A 19,388-nucleotide genomic window follows, 5' to 3' on the forward strand; every position below is an offset into this window, starting at 1 on the left:
ACTCTCGATCCTTAAGGAACCGATTTGGATTTGCCTAAAATGAAACATAGCAGGTCTATTTAGACTCTTCTGTGTTTCTCTACTGTATGTTCAGTTCTACATTTGGCCCCTGTATCGGATCAATGCATTCCCTTACCAAAGCTGAATGCCTTCGCTTACCATTCACAAAGCATTCGAATGCTACTCCTGGAATGCTATTATTGGCATTCGAAGGGCTAATACTTAGCATTCGAATACTAGTGGTATATAAGCATTCAATGACTGAATTTAGCATTCGAATGCTTCTTAGCATTCACTAAGCCTTCGCTAAGCCTTCGCTAAGCCTTCCAGGGAGCCGAATTATGTAAATGAGCTAAGCATGTGAATGGTAGCACTAGCATTCGAATGCTAAAAGTAGCATTCGAATGCTACTAGTTGAATGCTATACTAGCATTCGAATGCTAAATCTGGAAGGCTTAGCCTAGCATTCGAATGCTAGTAGGGGAATGCTAGGCTAGCATTCGAATGCTAGCCTAGCATTCGAATGCTAGTAGATGAATGTGCTAGTGAGCTTTTTTAGTGGGCGTGGTCTAGCATTCAAAACTACACATTCAAATATTGGTACACAACTGTTACACTGTAAATGCTAGTGAGCGAATTGAATGCTAAAGCATTCAAATTCTACAGTGGGAAATGTTGTGATCCAGATTTCTCACTTTTTATGAAGAATCTAAAATGAAAAGCGAAAAAATTCTTCAAATATACAATAAGAGATATTAAAATAAAAGATGTCTTTACTTTAATTTTTAAAAAATCAAATTTAATTCATATATTTTCGTCGATACTCGATATTTAACATTCCCAAACAGAAATAAAGTATCAAAAAGCTATCAAACGTATAAACAGCAAGAGAGTGTAATACCTATACTGTATATGACAAAAAGGCCATATACAAATGAACAATTATCAAAATTAACTACTTTAAAATATTTAATTTAAAACTTCAATTGACACCATGAATTTCTTTATGGAGGCATCTTCAAAGAAATATATATATACACTATATATATAAAAGGCAAATTACTGAAAAAAATTACAATGCTGTGGCTGGATCTCAATGGAGATACAAACTAAAGTAAGCAAAAAGCTAAAAAATTATCAATTAGCAGAGCTATTGGCAACACTAGCACTTTATCTGTGCAAGTGAGAATACTTGGACAAAATTGAGAATATAAAGATAAGATAAATGAAAATAAAAATTATATATAAAATATTTATCTATTTATGTAGACTCCTGCGTGCATTGGTGCATTTAGACACAAACTTCTTGTTAAATTCTACCGGGCTAACAGGAGTCCAATCATTTTTTACTGCCACGACCTTGATATACTCTGCAAAAAAAAATATTGAAATATGTTAATGAAATAAAAAACCGACACCCTGTGAAAAGAAATTAAAGATAAAAAGAATGATTAAGCAATTAAAACAAAGAGAAATGGTGGGATTCAATTTTCCCTCATATTTAATTGATCATTGAAGGCATGTTTATAAGACATGAACATGTTAAAATAGATTTAAAATTTATAGTTAAATACCTCTAATGGCATCAACAGATGATTTGTCCAATGCACTCCTGTTGGACTCTTTATTTTGTTTTCTATGTTCCTTTATGTACAGTCAGTATATAGCAGATAAAACTGAATTATGCACTATATTCTCTAGTCTGTAGAAGGACTATTATATTAGTATCATTCAGGTTTAATAAAAAGGATTTTATTTAATATTTACCCTTTTTAAAATAAATACATGTTGTGTTACTGTTTTTATTCATTTCAAATGTTGGAATAAGGAAATAATCTGCCATGGCATAAAAATGCCTCCACCATCCCATTGTCTTATAATAAAATAAACGATGGAGTGAAAACTGCTTTTATAGTTTAGTTAGCCCTTCTTTTTGATCAGTGATACAATGTGGTTCTAGAGTATACTATAACTATAGCCTAGGCCAGCTACACAATATAACCAGGGCACTCACTATCTACTGTAGCCTAGCCCTGGTCCCTCTCTGCTGAACTCAACTTAGTAGGCTGTGTGTGGCTATACTCCTCCTATTATTATTAGGCCTAGCTAGTTAGTAGCCAAATACAGAATGATAAAAGAACAAGTATAGCTACTAGCTACAATACCTTTTATATCAGCAAAATCTGTGTCAGGGTTGCCAGCAGGTAAGCTGTAAAAAGAAGGAAGGCTGCAGTCTACTGTAGGCATCCTCACTCACTCAACTCAGCCTTTCTCTAGCCATTTGGTCTCTTGAATTTGAATTGGTGGTTGTTTTTTTGGCAGTTGGTGAGGATTGATCTGATTGGTTGAGCATTCAATTATTTCCCTGTTTACCATTCAAAATCTCTTCCTGAATGCTACCAATGATCTTAGCATTCACACTACCATTCAACATATCTCCCTGAATGCTACCAATGTTCTTAGCATTCACACTACCATTCAAAATATCTCCCCGAATGCTACTAATGTTCTTAGCATTCACAATACCATTCAGAATATCTCCCTGAATGCTACCAATGATCTTGGCATTCACACTACCATTCAAAATATCTCCCTGAATGCTACCAATGAACTTAGCATTCACACTACCATTCGGGATAGCTTCTGAATGCTTATTGACTCTTGTAAGCATTCCTAAAGAATGCTTGGAAACTTTTCTTAGCATTCCGATTAAGTGGTTTTAACCATGAATGCCTAAATTCTAAAAATTACCTGTAAATTAGCATTCGAATGCCAAGTGAATGGTTAGCGAAGGCTATTTAAGCATTCTCCTTTGGTAAGGGTTTGGCTACATAAGTTACTGTGTTAGAAATATATCGGGTAACTAAAACTGTAGGTTCCAATATTAAGCCATGGGAAAGCCTGTCTGTGCACCCTCAATCCTTTTAAAAGGAACCCATATGGATTCTCTATGAACCGTACATTCCGTTTATTAGAGATACATGGATACCTGATTAAAATTGCTCAAACGTTTCTGAAAGACATTGTACTGTATAGTAGTAGTATTCCCCTTCCACACCTCTTTGCATTAAATCCGCACGATAGGCTCTTATGTATAGGATTTCAAAGCAATAATCACACTTGTATTTTTCAAGCAGTATAATCTATTAGATTGAATAAAAATATCTATTATAAACAATTTGCCGTTAGAAATCTCTATGCCATGTCGTTATTTAGATGAGAAAAACAGGTCAAAGGTTAAAATTACAGAAAAATAGTGTTTCAGTCACTTTTTGAAAAAAATGTTGCATTATGGCAAGTATAAACATATTGTGAACAATTTGATACCAAAATTGGCTCCTTACGACAAATATTTATTAATTTATGTTTTTAGAACCTTATTCAATTATGTCAAAGGTTAATAACCACACTTCCGGTCATTTTCAAGCAATATCATCTGTTACACTGAATATAAATGTAGATCTTGGGAACAATTTGCCCCTATTTTTAATTCTCTCCGACATGCCGTTACTTAGATATAGCAAAAAGAGGTCAAAGGTCAAAATTGCTAAAAATGGGGTTTCCGGTCAATTTTACAAAGAAAGTTCTGTTAGAGTTAATATAAACATATACATTGTAAACAATTTGACACCAAAATTATCTCACTAGGTCCAGAATTTCCAGAGATATAGCATGTTTTTATATTGGTCAATTTTGAACTTTGACCCCTTATATCTCGAAAACGCTTCCTATCCTGATCGATTACATTCCATATTCGTAATCTACGGAAAATTCTGGTCTAGAAAAGTTGGATGGCAATTTGTCCCCTTTCGGGTGGTGATATCCCCCTCCTGCCACCACCGGACTATTATTAAATCAAGTCGGTCTTATTTAGTCTGTATCAGAGCCATATATAGAGAGAGTTACGACATTGGATTATAGTCACGTGATATACAGATCAATTTGTGTCAAACTTGTCTCCGTTAATGCATGTAAAGTATAGGAGCAAGAAAATACTTTAAACTTTTTCTTATATTTAAAAAAATGTAATTGCACATTTTACGGTGAAATATCGATGTGCACAGCGTACATAAGTACTTGCGGCAAAGAATATTACGCGCGCGTGCGCTAGTACATTATAAAGTTCGATTGATTGATTTTGGAACGAAACATCCCATAATTAATAACAATTATGTAATATTTTCAATTCATAATGCATGCTTTGATGACTAAATAAAATAATAAAGTGTCGTGGATATATTTGTTAATATATTGAATAGGGTATGAACAATATTAAAATAATAAAGGCAAATTATTACAAATGAAATGATGAACGAGTCTCTGAAAGTCTGTGTCAAAAACACACAGAGAGCCATATACTGTATAAAAAGAGGGGTGAATTTGTGTGTTTGTATTGGTTCATGCTTTGATGTATCCTGACTTGCATGTAGGCCCTAGCATTTATTCTTTTGTTATTATAGACACAATATATATATGTTACCAAATTAATACCATTAATAAAATTAATTACTAAAATAAAAAAGGAATATAAGCATTATTTCATAGACAAAAAAATCTAAAAATAATGCATGAACTATAGGAAAACGCTATCAGAGCCATATATAGAGAGAGTTACGACTTCGAATGGATTAGAAGCCATGTTTGTGTCCAACTATTCCTATGTAGCGTATGGAGTTGAGTCTTTTGTTTTGAAAATGTATAACGTTCAAAAGGCTTTAATTATCGAATTTAATATCAAAACAATCAATTTGTTTAAAGGTTTTTGTTAAAATAATAAAAAAATTATAAAGTTACTGCGAACATGATTTTTTTTTTTATTTATTTATATTCTTTGCCGTAAGTACTTCTGTACGCTGTGCACATCGATATTTCACCGTAAAATGTGCAATTACATTTTTTTAAATATAAGAAAAAGTTTAAAGTATTTTCTTGCTCCTATACTTTACATGCATTAACCAAGACAAGTTTGACACAAATTGATCTGCATATCACGTGACTATAATCCAATGTCGTAACTCTTTATATATATGGCTCTGGTCTGTATACATCCGCCCTTATGAGGGCGGGCATCACTATCTGTTACAAATTTCTCATGCACAAATCGCGGAATACTCATTCTTGTGATATATATGCTTTACTTTGGCTAGGCCTAGGCCTAGGTTTAAAAAGTTTGTTTACAAATGGCAATTTCATTAATTCGACGAATATTCCAAGCACGTACCCAGTTGTTCTTTGATTCACAATTCATCTGGCTCATTGGCCTTGCGTTAATTGTTGCAGAACTAGTATTAAACGTGTGGGTTATACAAAATATAAAATGTATGTTTACTAAGGCCTAGGCCTATGTGATTGTGTGTAGGTTTGTAAGGATGCTAGTCAAGTCGCCCCATCGCAAAGTCGCCCCATACAAGGTCGCCCCATTGCAAAGTCGCCCCAAAACAAAGTCGAGCTGACACAGTTGCACCAACGCAAAGTCGCCCCAACACAAAGTCGCACCAACGCAAAGTCGCCCCATCGCAAAGTCGCCCCATCGCAAAGTCGCCCCATCGCAAAGTCGCCCCATCGCAAAGTCGCCCCAAAACGTTAACATAGTTTACAAGAGCTGATGTAATGAAATGTAGATATGAATTTGTATACAAATTAAGCCCATCGGATGTTGTGATGTTATCATATGGCCAGTTGAAGCTAAAAAGTAGTTTTTAAATTTCTTTAGTCAAAGTTATACAAATTTCAAAGCGTGCTCACTGCACTTCTACGTGCCAAACTTTCTTCCAATTGTTATATGTTATTGCTCAATTCATTATCTTTCGATATTGTTATCCACAAGTTTATTTTGATAATGTCATCATACTAAAATTTAGAACATATTTTCACCAATGCTACACTGTATATAGATATACATACAGTATATACTGTACATAATGTATATGGCATATAATAGGCACAACTCAGCACTATAAGCGTAATAGGATGGAATACATCAACATTTTCCGATTGTATGTTAACATACGTGCATGTTTAAAAAATTATAAAAATGATCACCTATAATTCGTCAAAGTGACGAATTCAATTCTAGTTTTATGCTAGTTTTGTATTTATTACTATTTCAAGCCCGTAGCCAGGGGAGTTCGTAGGGTTCAAATGAACCTACCTTTTCATGAAGTGCCTTTTCAAACTAGACTAGGCATAGTATTTTCCTGGGCCAAGAAACTCTTATATATATGTACTTGTCACTGGATGTGAGAGGTTATGTAACAAAGTTCTTTTTGCATGTGACCATCTGATTCAACAAGGCTCTGTTATACGCCGGGCTGTTTGCATTGTATTTGCCAGGGGAAGGGTGGTGGGCGAACATTAATCACATACGTTTGATAATAAATATTAAAAAGGGTAAAGGTAATCCCCATAATGGAGAGGGAAGTGCCCTTTTTTGGGAAAAAAGAACCCCCTGTAAAAATCCTGGCTACAGGCTTGTTTGGTCAGCTTTACCCAACTACTGTACAAACATATACTATGTATTGTAACCTTTTTTTAAACGTTTTCACATTCTTACAGATACTGAAATTGATTGGGAGGCTTACATGCAAGAGGTAGAGGGAGTCATAAATGGAACATATGATTATATGCAGCTTAAAGGAGGCACAGGTCCACTTGTGTATGTTAATCTTTCATTGGTTATCCGCACTTGGCGGATAACCACTTGTTAATGTTATTGTCAGGATTTTTTTGTTGCGGATAACCCTTGTGATTGTCACGGTCTTTTTTCTCATCTTCTTTATTAGTTATCCACTTAGTAGCGGATAACTCCTTGTCACTGTTTCTGTATTATGCTTCTTTCCTTTGTCATTTTTGTGCATCGCATTTCTCTAAAACATTAAACAGAACATATCGTAACTTTGTCAAAATATCGACATTTACATGAAGTTGTGCACCTCCTATTTGTGAATGACGTCAGATTTTATGAATTTCAATGATTGATCATAGGATAAAAAATAAAAATAATTTTTTATTGACACTTGGTGAAAGGTTAATTCTTATCAAAATCTACTTTTTGTGCACTAAAAGAATGCGCACGCGCATTTAAAATTTTAAAAATTCTAATCAACTTTCTACGGGATTTATGACATTTTGCGCATGTCAAAAATTCCAGTGCATGTTATTTTCTTTTGAATTGTGATTTTCCAGCCATCATTTCAAATTAAAATGACGTCATACAAACATGTTGATTTAGACCATTTGCGTGCCTTTTAGTTGAAAAAGTTACAAAATATTGTCAAAATTATGCATATTTTTAATCTATTATAGCTCCTCAGGATCAACGGTGACCCCCAATTTTTAGTTATCCGCTATGAGCGGATAACTCCTTGTAATTGTATGAAATCATCTTTTTTTTCTGTATCTTTGCCTCTCGGATGTTGTGACATCACGAATGTAAAATATAGGATTTGTCTCTTTCGTTATTGCTCATCACATTCATTAGAGCGCATCGCTTATCCGTATTCCATTTCCCTCGATATTTTAATATTGTCTATGTCAATCAACTATCTTTCGCATGAGTTAAAAATATTTTAATTTTTATGACGTCATAATGTCTAAAAATTTAAATAACGTGAACCACTTATTTTCATCTTTACAGTAAATTTCAATCTGTTATGTAGCTCGTCAGAATAAAAAGAGATAATCATTATTAAAACGTTTTCTGGGAGCTATTGGTTTGTAGATGTAGAATTCATGTAAACATTTAAAAGAGCGCGCATTTATATTTTACATATTCAAATTTCTTCTACACGTTAATATGTTGTTGCTGAGATAATTTCCTTCCGAAATTGCTATCTTCGTGTTTTATTTTGATACCGTCACCATGTTAAAAAGTGGAATAAATGGCGGGTCTCGTAATTTCACCTATTCTACACTGTATGTATACTGTATGTATACAGATTATACTGTGTATACTGTATATAGTATATGACACAAAATAGACAGAATTCAGCACTAACAACATATTATATTCCTCAGTTCATAATGCCATAATCTTTTTCTGTGTGCAAAATTCCAACGTATGACATGCACATGGCGTTTATTGTGTGGATAACTAACTCATCAAAGTGACAAGTTCATGTCTTATTCTTCTTTCTTTCCACAAATTTGATTGCACGTATATCTATCATTCTTGTCAACATAAGATTGTATTTAACTTTGTCAAAATATTGACCTTAAACTTTGTTATATGACATTAGAGCTGCGCAGCACAAGTTACGCGCAATTTTATGAAATTTTATGGTTGACTTTTATTTATCATTGATATTTCATTAAACCAGAAGTAAAGTTACTGACCTTTGATCTAATAAATATTATGGTAGGGATTAAAAAATGGGTGTATACATATTATTATCATTTGAATATTTAATTTCTAATTCACACATTTAGTTTTTATAATTATATACTTTATTATAGTGTAAGTAAGCACATTTATCTATGTAAACAACTTTGTGGACAATAGTAAATGTTACAGCAGAAATTCATTGCACTGTATCCTTCTGTATTCTATTTTTCCTCCCATCGACTTCACTAAAATGATGTAGTCCAATTGATTTTTCCTGCAGTTTTCCTGGAATGTTTAATTACTATACTTTTTACATTTTTCTTGAGTGAGAAAGGAGTCAAGGAGTGAGGATGGTTGGTACTTCAAATTTTGTACCTTTTATGCTTTTTTTTTGCTTTCCTATAAATTTATCATGAATTGCAAATTCCATTTTATTTCCTAATGCATCATTTCATTTTCAGAGGTTACATTGAACTGCTGTCAGTGTCAGCCATACATTATTACATGGTCATAGATGACAATTTGAGTGCTTGGTTTAGTTGCTTGGTTAGACATTCCTTGGTTTTGCTTCTTCGATGTTTCGAGATATGAGAAGAAATCTTCCAATAACATTGACTGCCATTTTGTAGGCATATCGTCAAGCTAAGGAACTAATTTAAGGCGTAAGATTAAATGAAGTGACCAAGAGGTGTTTGATGTTTACAGCATTTTATGATTTTATCTCCTTCAAGCTACTAAATGTTTTTATTTATTTATTTATTTATTCAAGATTCAACAGTGTAAAGAAAAACACCAAAACAGGATTGCCATAAAATATACATTTGATTTACATAAAAAAGAACAAACAGATTTATATATCATTAAAAATGACATTAAAAGCAGAAGTATTACAACTAAAAATATCGATGTAAGGAAACATTTGAACTAAACTATTATATGAATGAGCAACCCGACAAAAAATACCGTTTTTACATACATTAACACGAGAAAACTGCACTTTTAAAAGATTATTAATACAAAGTTTATGCACAGGGACACGAAAATGAAATTGAGAGACAAATTTACAATCAAACTTTGAATTTAGGCATTTAAGAAAAATCATGTCAGTTCGTGTGCGTCTAGTACTTGGCAAGAATTTACTGGTGTTGAGAGAACCAGCTGCTGGGCCGAGGAACTTGTTATGTTTCATACACGTTAAAGACACTAACAACAATACACAAGTATAATAGACACGACTCAGTCAGGTGTGGATTCCAAGTGAACGAGGCATTTATTAACAACAGCCTATTATACTATTCTACCCATAATATCAATGCACGTAGACCAATCACCCATGTCTTAATACACGACATTTCTCCCTTTTTAATTTGGGAACCTACTGTATTTTCACATTTTATATATTTTTTTTGTTACAGATTTTCAATACATTTTATTAAAACTAACAATACACCAAAATATTTACGCAGAACTTATACACTGGATAGTCGAATAGACCAATGAAAGTTAGTTATTATATATGTACAACCGATCAGAATACTACAGTAAATACTGCAAAGATGACTGTCTATAAAGTTATGTTTTAAAATGACAAAGTAAAGTCAATCATGCTGCTTATCCAAACACTACTACAAAAACATTATCATTCAATATTTTAACCGATCTGGCGCTTTGCGCATTCTGGTTGACCTTCTTAACACACTTGGTTCAGTAGCAACATTACTTTTGACATTATCATTTACACAATTTTCTTTAGTCTGTTCAGTAACATTACTTTTGACATTATCACTTATACAATTTTCTTTAGTCTTTCTACTCAAAATTTCTTCTACTCTCTTATCTACATATTCCGTATCCATATCCTCCCCTTCTTTATTTTCCAAATCTACATTTACACCTCTATCTTTAATTTGATCAACATGTCTTTTCCAAACCATTTTATTTCCAACATCAATTTTATAGTTTAGAGGACCCTCCTGGTTTACAACAACACCAGGGACCCACTTAGTTTGTCCTATATAATTTCGCACATAAACCAAATCGTTTATTTCGTATAAACGCAACTTTCGATCTCGTTTATGCATGGCTTTGTGTAAACTATTTCTCACAGAATCATTAACATTGGGTCGAAGGATATCTAATCTAGTTCTATAGAACGGTTAAAAAACAACTTTGCAGGCGTCTCTTTAGTCAAAGAGTGTTCTGCATTTCTATAAGAAAGCAAAAACCTGTCTAATTTAGTTTGCGGATCACCTAAATCATTTCGAGCAGCCCTTAATCCTTGTTTTAACGATTGAACAAAACGCTCTGCTTGTCCATTCGTACTAGGATGATAAGGTGCAGATAATTTGTGACTAATACCATTCATAGCCATAAAACTCTTAAATTCCCCAGACGTAAACTGTGGTCCATTATCAAACACTAGAACTTGGGGCAAACCATTTCTACTAAACAAAGTCCTTAATACCCCAATAGTTTTCTGTGAAGTTGTCGATTGCATAATAAAAACCTCAGGCCATTTTGAAAAAGCGTCCACCACAATAAGATATGTAAGACCCTCGAATGGACCCGCGAAATCTACATGAACACGTTCACAAGGGTTAGAAACAGGTAACCAAGGATGCATAGGCGCGATGGTAGGATTATTTTGTATACGCTGACATGAGTCGCACTTTTTCGCAGTTTCCTCAATTTGCGCATCTAACAACGGCCACCAGAAATGAGACCGCGCTAACCCTTTCATTTTAACAACCCCAATATGGCCTACATGCAATTCCTCTAAAATCTGTTGTCGCAATTTTGGTGGAATTATTACCCGGACACCCCATAACAAACAACCCCCTTCAATAGTCAGTTCGTTTCGTCTGTTAAAATAAGGTTTCAAACTCTCATCGCTTTGGGGCCAACTTCCATCCATAAGATAACGCATTACTGTAGATAATATTACATCTTTACGGGTATTATTTCTTATTTCGGCGCTAGTTACCGGAAGAATCTTACTAGAACCAATATGCGCAACCGAAATTTCGCTATGACGTGGGGAACCCTCAACCGGTAATCGGGATAAACAATCGGCGTTCGCATTCGCTTGACTGTTCCTAAATTTAATATTATAATCAAACCCAGACAAATAAAGAGCCCATCGCTGGATTCGCTCAGCAGCCAAAACTGTAACCCTTTCTTCGGACCAAATATAGTAGTTAGGGGCTTATTGTCGGTTATCAAAATAAACTTTCGGCCATAGATATAGGAATAAAACTTCTCTTTCTAGTTGCGGATAATTTCTTTCGGTCTTATTTAATGCACGAGATGCAAATTTAATAGGCCTTTCTTTCCCATTTACAATGTGGGATAAAACAGCACCTACCCCCTCACCTGAAGCATCCGTAGCTACTGTTAAAGGCAAATTGGGATCATAGTGAACCAAAAACCCAGAATGTCTTAGCATTTCCTTTGATTTCACCCATGCATTTCTAGCCAATTCTGTCCACTTAAATTCTTTACCCTTTTCTAACATGCCAAAAACCAATCGATTTTGCTGAAACAAGCCCTTTTCAGTAATAATTGTGAGTACCTTTTTAGACTCATCGGACAACTCCATCTGATTGTAGGCTTGTGCCAGATCTAATTTGGTAAAGGTTTCACCACCCGCAAGATTAGACAGAATGTCGTCAACATTAATGTTAGGTGGGGCAACAGATTGTAGCACTGGATTAATTGTTGGCTTATAATTTCCACATAATCTAACAGACCCATCCTTTTTCCGAACGGTTACTATACCACTGGCCCACTGACTATGTGTCACTGGTGTCAGAACCCCAATGTTGACCAATCTATCTAACTCATTATCAACGTCAGACCTTAAGGCATAGGGAACCCGGTATGCTTTACTAATAATTGGCTTGGCATCTCCCTTAAGTAAAACATCAGCTTTAATATGCTTTAAAAGTCCCAGTTCCCCCTTAAACAGACCCTCATGCTTATCCAAGAGTTGTTTAAGAGCATCCTTACATTCCAATTTATTGACATAATTAGTGTGAAAACATTCTTGCCAATTTAACTTAATAACATTTAACCAGTCTCGCCCTAAAAGAGAATGTTTAGTATTAGCAACAACATACATGGATAAATAATGACATTGTGATTCATATACCACTTTAACACTGATTTTACCAAGGGGTTTTACAATCTCCCCCGTAAAACTAGTAAATGTTCGAGAACTCTCTTGCAAACGTTTATACTTAAAATGTTCTTTATAAGCCTGTTCAGATTACTGCAGAACCAGTTCAATTCAAACTGAAAGTTCCGGTCATCCACATTCATATTAACACAAATAGCATCTGATGATTTAGTTGTTGTAAAAATAGGCAAAGGTAATGTAGTTTCAATATCACTATCGCTGTCATCCATCTCTACCGTACGTACACCTTGTGACCTTTTGTAGCACACACGACTGATATGTCCAACTTTTTGACACACGTTACACTTCTTGTTTTTAAACCAACAATTTTGTTGATCATGTGATTTTCTTCCACACCGGTTACACATCTTACGTTCTTTATTCCCCTTTTTATGTTTATTGTTATTATTATTTCTACGCTCGCTGCTTCCATGTTTACCACCACTAGAGTATGTACCAATTGTATACACCTCTGTATTTATAGCAGACTCTCTGGGATACTTGGACTCATCCTTAGCACTTTCTCTCGCTAAAGCAACTTCTACTGCTTCATTAAAACTCAACTCAGCCGCACCTGCCTTTTCCATTAATTTCAATGACGTATTTTGGTCCCTCATCCCGCTTATGAATCTATCACGTAGTTGCTCGTCCAGCTTCTCGCCAAACTTGCAATTCAAACTTAAATGTTTCAAAGCAACTATGTATTCAGAAGTCTTTTCATCGGGACGTTGATTACGCTGAATAAACTTATGCCTTTCGGCAATGGTAATTATCGGCTTAATTCATCATATGGAATATCTTTGGGCGCCTTTGGGCTAACCAAGTCCCTCAAAATACCGTAGTACTTACGACCTATCGCGTTCAGGAAAATGGCTACCACTCTAGCACCAACAGTACCACCTGTATCCGGCTGTCTCCGTAGGCCTAGTCCAATCGCCTCCACATAAATTTCAAACTGCTCCAAATAACAGTCAAAATTCTCGGCTTCATTATACTGCTCAAACATCGGCATATAATGGTCTTTAACGGCCATCCTCGTCGCCAAATGTTATGTTTCGTACACGTTAAAGACACTAACAACAGTACACAGGTATAATAGACACGACTCAGTCAGGTGTGGATTCCAAGCGAACGAGGCATTTATTAACAACAGCCTATTATACTATTCTACCCATAATATCAATGCGCGTAGACCAATCACCCATGTCTTAATACACGACAGAACTTTATGAATTTGGCATGAATTTGGGATATTGAGTTGTAGATAACAGAACAGAAGTCCAAGGACGGAGTAATTAATGAGGTATAAAGGGCAAGTTTAGCTGGAGGTGAAAGATATTTGCAATGTCACCATATCAGCACGAGCAGGTGGTTCGCTTTTTTAGCGATAGTATCCACGTGAGTAGAAAAAGTTAATTTTTCATCCATGTGAACGCCAAGATCCCGGTGCACCCTTTCCAACGAATCACAGTTAATTTTGTATTCGTAAGCGACAAGATTTTCTTTCTTTTTTAAAGAAAATGTTAAAACTTTACATTTCTCAGGCTTCAGGGACAGTTTCCAGACGGTGGTCCATTCGAATAGACGATCTATGTCTCCCTGAAGCGCACGCGAGTCATCTGGGGTTTTTATAATCTTTTAGATCTTGAGGTCGTCCGCGAACGCAAGGCACTGGGAATGTAAGAAAAGGCGGGGAATTTCGTATTAATATATACATTGAAAAGGATAGAGGATGGAGCCCTGGGGAACTCCAGAGAGGACGTGGAGGAGATTTTATTCAAAAACCACTCTCTGGAGTCTCCCATACAAGTAACTCTTGAACCAAGCATGAAGATTACCACAGACTCCAAATTGCTTGAGTTTGAGAAGAAGAAGATTATGGGGTATTCTATCGAAAGCTTTAGTGAAATCTGTGTAAATAATATTGCATTGATGTCTATGCTCTATGGCTTCATATAAGGTAGACATAAGCGTGGCCAAATTGGTCTCACACGATCTACCGGACATGAAGCCATGTTGTTCAGTAGCGATATGGGGGGAAACATGGTTCAGGAGTTGCTTGTGGACAATGCGTTCGAAAACTTTTGATATAGTGGGGAGTAATGAGATGGATCTGTAATTAGTAACTTTAAGTCTTGAATTTGCTTTGTGTATGGGGACAACGTTGGCGGTTTTCCATCTTTCAGGGAAAACACCAGTTTGGATAGAGAGACGAAATATGCGCGTGATTGGAAAGGATAAGGAGGTAGAACAGAACTTAAGGATTTGGTTGCTAATAGGGTCATTACCCGCCGCCTTGCGCACGTCGAGCGACCTCAAGATCTGGTCAACTTCATCTTCCCGAATAATGATGTTCAAGACATCAGCGTTTACCTCCGGGAGACATCGATACACCGCAGGTTCAGTGTCCCTGGAGTTTGAGAAATTAGAAACAAAAAAATTATTAAACATACTAGCTTTGGCTTGCAGCATCACTGCAGCCTCATTAGCATGATTGGTAATGGTAGAAACAGTGGATTTTAAGACTCTTTTGTTTTTTAACCATGACCAAAAAATGACAATGAAGTTAGATAAGACTTATACTTTCATTAATGTTTTAAAGTTTCGTCGGGCAACACAGAAGTTTTGCCTGCTAATAATGGAAGGAAATTTCTTCCAGATATTGTGAAAATGCTGCTTGTCGTTAAAAGCAGTTACTAATTCTCTATCAAACCAGGGTGGTCTTTTCTTTTTAACTTTCACAACTGGAACAAGGTCTCTAATAGTAGCATATACAATATCGTAAAATATATCAAGCTTATCGTTTACATCGAATAGGACTTCCCAAGGGACCCTTTTAAAAGTTTCGTTAAGTTCTTCAAAGTTTGCTTTTTTATAATTAAATTGATATCTAGTAAAATTATTAGCAAAAGCAATGTTATCGTCAAACTTGAGCATGAAAGAGATTGAGAGAGAGAGAAAGAGAATTTTTATCTCGTATACCAAATCGTTGTTGTTACTCAAGACTAAATCCATAATTTTATTGTTATTAAGTTGCATTGTGTGAGGTTAAGTCCATCGAGAACAGAGTCCGTAAATAGTTCAGATATGGAGTTAGCTTTGATCCAGTAACGAACGTCGTTACTTTCGAGGATGGTTTGTGATTAAATATCGTATTCCTCACTGAATGAACATTATAAATGTTTTTCTGTAGAAACAGAAATAAAAGTAGGATGATTAAACCCGCATATGTTTTCTGCAAGGCAGGCATATTGGTTGAGTCCAAATCCGTTGTATTTCTAAGGTGAGTAGTGTGTAGTATGTTCTTGGAATCTTTGGAATGTCTGACGACACAACAGCGGGTGTTTCAGAAGCCCAGAATTTAACGTGCAACGCTAGTGTTTTAAAGTAACAGAAAAATACAGAAAAACTCACGAAACAGTCAAATTACAGTCAAATTAACCACAGCACAGTCTTAAACAGATCATAAACATCAAAATTTGTAGTTAGACCAGATTCAGCTCAGTCGAAAACAAGGAAAAATAGTGAAGTACAGAGCTCGAACAAAACACATCCGTGCTCGACCACAGTTCGTACAGGATATGTTTTAGTTTCATTTTCTTTTCAGGGAGTCCTGTTGCTCCTCCTTTTTTATCCTCTTTTTAAGATATATTTCTTGACTTCTTTTGAAGTTATTACTATTAAAGACTTTTTGTTATGAATGTATTTTGGAGGATTTGTGTGAGTGAGTTTGATGGGATATCCAGTTTGATTCTCTCATCTTGAGTATAGCCAACAAGACCACCAACCCATTTTAACTGTTTTCCTTCTGTTCTAGAGCCTGATCCAGGAAAAGAGCACTATTTAAATACAGATTGTTTTCTTTACATTCAAATTAATTACATTCTTTTATTCTCTGTTATTGGGTCATTTACAGTACATCAAGCCAAGCTGGTTCATTTGTGTTAACAAATCTGCAAGATATGCTTCTAATAATATGTGTTTTAATTACCATCTAACCTCACTCTGGCTACTTTTAGCCAGAAATCTTCAATTAATATGTTTATAGAGGTTCAAAGTGGCAATATTCTGCATTTTAAATCTTAGATTATGTAGTTTCAGTATTTGTAAAAATCTCAAATTTGAACATTCTGACTTACAGTATGTCTGATTTCCCTTACATATGCCACATATTTGAAAATATGTGAGTTTAGAAGAGACAACGGAATGTATAACATAATTATCCTAGTGGAGGTTGTTCGAGTCCCACATTACTCAAGTATTAATTATGTATTCTTAGTAAAAGTACAAATTACGTCAGAGTAGGGCAAAAACATCTGACCAATATTTATCCTCCGCACCCCCCAGCCCTCCTATAAATCTGGAAAAAAATTTATTATGTTAATGTTTTTGTTATTATATGTATATTGACCCTTATCAATAGTAAAGAAAAATAGCATTTCCGGTTACATTTAGTCAAAATGGTCTATTACAACGAATATAAATATATATATTCCCAGTCAGTACCAATACCAATATCTTGTCATTTTGAACTTGGGCCCATGGTTATGGGATTGTGAAAATTTGTTACCTAGCATTTTTGGTATCCTAGCACCATAATAAAGTAAAATCAAGTGAAATCTCACTTTGGGCATTAAAATCCTACGGAACCCCTATTTTCATACATTCAGGAACCTGACTATATGCTTTATGACACAAAATTGGTACAATTCAGCACTGTGAACATATTTAAATTCATGACATAGGATGGCATAATATTTGTCGGTGTTCATATTTTAATGCATGTGCATGTTGCGTTTGCACGGATAACCCGAACTCGTCAAAGTGACGAGTTCAAATCTAGTCTATCTTATTCTTCTGTCCACAAATTTTGTCCGCAGTGTATCTCTAATGCTTGTCAACATGAGATTGTATAGCTTGGTCAGAAGATTGACCTCTAACTGTAGATGTGCAAGAAACTTTGTTATATGACGTTAGAGTCGCGCAGCTTAAGTTACCCGCGATTTTATGAAATTTTATGGTTTGAGCAAAAAATTATTTTCAATGAAACTTTACGGAAGTGTATTTCATAATATGGAGCAACTTTTGACATGATAAAAATGGTGTGCTACGCAAAAAGTATGTGAGTTATTTGAAATTTCAAAATGCGCAAAATTAATTTCCAATCAATTTCGCATACATTTCAGGTCATTTGAACATTTCAAAATTTTTCAAAACAGCTCTGACAAAGCGTAGAAAAATGTTTTTGCAATTGATTTTTGATTTTCATACCACCTGCAGTAGATTTCATATAACAAAGCATGTGCACATTAAACTTTAATAATCGTGTGTTAAAAAATAGATAATTCAATGCAAATGTGTGCATAAATATACCTATTTTTAATCAGTTATAGCTCCTCAGGATGTCTGGTTACCACAATTTTTTTTAATGTACAGTATTATGGAAGCTGATAAAGATGTCAATTCATGTAAATTTGTACCTACCGGATATTCTGACGTCACCATATGGCCACTCTAATTTTAAAAATTGAATTTTTTTCTCTTTTGTACTAGTTAATCCAATTTAATAGAGCGAATTGTGCTAATGCATTTCGCCCAAGATTTTAATATGTTCTTTCTCAATCAATCAATGACCTACTTAATTTTGTCTATACAGTATATTTCAATCTGTTATAGCTCCTCGGAATAAAAAGTAAACCGCATGATTAAAACTTATGGAAGCTGTTGAATTGTAGATATGAATTCATATAAACATTTTTATGGCGCACCAAGATATCTTGGTTTAAAACTAAGATATCTCTATTAATAACTAAGATATCTCTATTTAAAACTAAGATATCTCTATTAACAACTAAGATATCTCTATTAAAAACTAAGATATCCTTTGGGATCAAACCTATTATTTTAACTGCTCCCTTGTGTATAAAAAAGAGAAAATAGTGACTGAAAAGTTCTACTGGATGTCCTATTATTAATGAAATAGCCAATCAGATAGGCAGTAGTTTGGGTTGGTAGGGATCAACTGTCTGTGAAAACTATTTACTGAAATATGGCAATGCCTTAAAATATGGGTCAAAGGTTAAAAATGGTACTTCCGGTCATTTAAAAAAAAACAAACTACATGTTCTGAACATTTTGAGCTAAAAATCAACTCTATGACCAGTAGTTTCAGAGATATAGAGTGTTTAAGCGAAAATGTCCGCCATTTTAAATTATGCAAATTAGGTGACCCAAGGGGTCATTTTGCTTGGCGCCCATCAAAAATTGAATTCGTATAGGGTGGGCAACCTGATACCAAATGTGGTGCTTTTGGAAACTCCACTAGCAACCACTAGTCAGAAAGTTATAATTTTAGTCTCAAATTACTCGCAAAATATATATTTATATTTGCTCTAATACAACAGAAATACACAAAATGTTAAGAAAAACACCTTATTTTGACATTTAACCTATAGCTGGTACAAACATTTTTGCGTGCAGCACACTTACATTTTTAGTAAGAACTAGCGAATGTTGTTGTTGCTTAATATCAAAATACACTCATATTGATATCACTCTAATGAACAATTGCCAAAAGACATATCATCACCACTGATCAAGAAAATGACCATATAAATATTTAGCAACCAGGTCACAAAGTGATAGTTTTGGTCTCAAAATACTAGGAATGAATGTTTAAAAACAAAATAAGTTATGAAAAAATTTCAGGTATCAATCACATGATAAATTGAAACCTTGCACGCGATACACCATACACCTCCAGGCCCTAAACTAGTTTTTATAGAGGGGTTCGAATTTGGAAGGCTTTAATAGACCAACCAATTACGATAAATTTGTATGTGTATTAAATTTCAAATACACATTTCAAATACACCGGCTCTGTGGATG

The 19,388-nt window shown here is 34.7% G+C and overlaps 2 protein-coding genes across 7 annotated transcripts in view; one reads left to right on the top strand and one right to left on the bottom strand.

The window, feature by feature from the left end:
• The window catches only part of LOC144835138 (dol-P-Man:Man(5)GlcNAc(2)-PP-Dol alpha-1,3-mannosyltransferase-like), a 36,717-nt gene that overhangs the window by 3,864 nt on the left and 13,465 nt on the right, over positions 1–19,388 (top strand). Inside the window, exons 1-2 of one of the 2 annotated variants that reach the window (XM_078690191.1) lie at positions 5,114–5,319; positions 6,556–6,655. In XM_078690191.1, coding sequence (XP_078546317.1) covers positions 5,181–5,319; positions 6,556–6,655 — 239 coding nt within the window. In that variant the 5' untranslated portion in view covers positions 5,114–5,180. Of the gene's footprint in view, positions 1–5,113; positions 5,320–6,555; positions 6,656–19,388 lie in introns of those variants that run through there. The other variant, XM_078690192.1, reaches the window with a different exon arrangement.
• On the bottom strand, positions 888–2,817 carry LOC144835886 (uncharacterized). 5 transcript variants are annotated; one of them, XM_078691004.1, is made up of 2 exons: positions 2,166–2,817; positions 888–1,370 (listed from the first exon to the last, which is right to left on the bottom strand). In XM_078691004.1, exons 1-2 carry the CDS (start codon positions 2,245–2,247, stop codon positions 1,258–1,260), a joined length of 195 nt encoding a protein of 64 aa, XP_078547130.1. In that variant the 5' UTR covers positions 2,248–2,817; the 3' UTR covers positions 888–1,257. The 5 variants fall into 4 exon arrangements, 1 of the variants encoding a protein (XP_078547130.1); XR_013611119.1 differs by having other exon boundaries at positions 888–1,702; XR_013611118.1 differs by having other exon boundaries at positions 888–1,713.

Source organism: Antedon bifida, chromosome 2 (genome assembly GCF_963402885.1).
Source record: "Antedon bifida chromosome 2, ecAntBifi1.1, whole genome shotgun sequence".
NCBI classification, from domain to species: Eukaryota; Metazoa; Echinodermata; class Crinoidea; order Comatulida; family Antedonidae; genus Antedon; species Antedon bifida.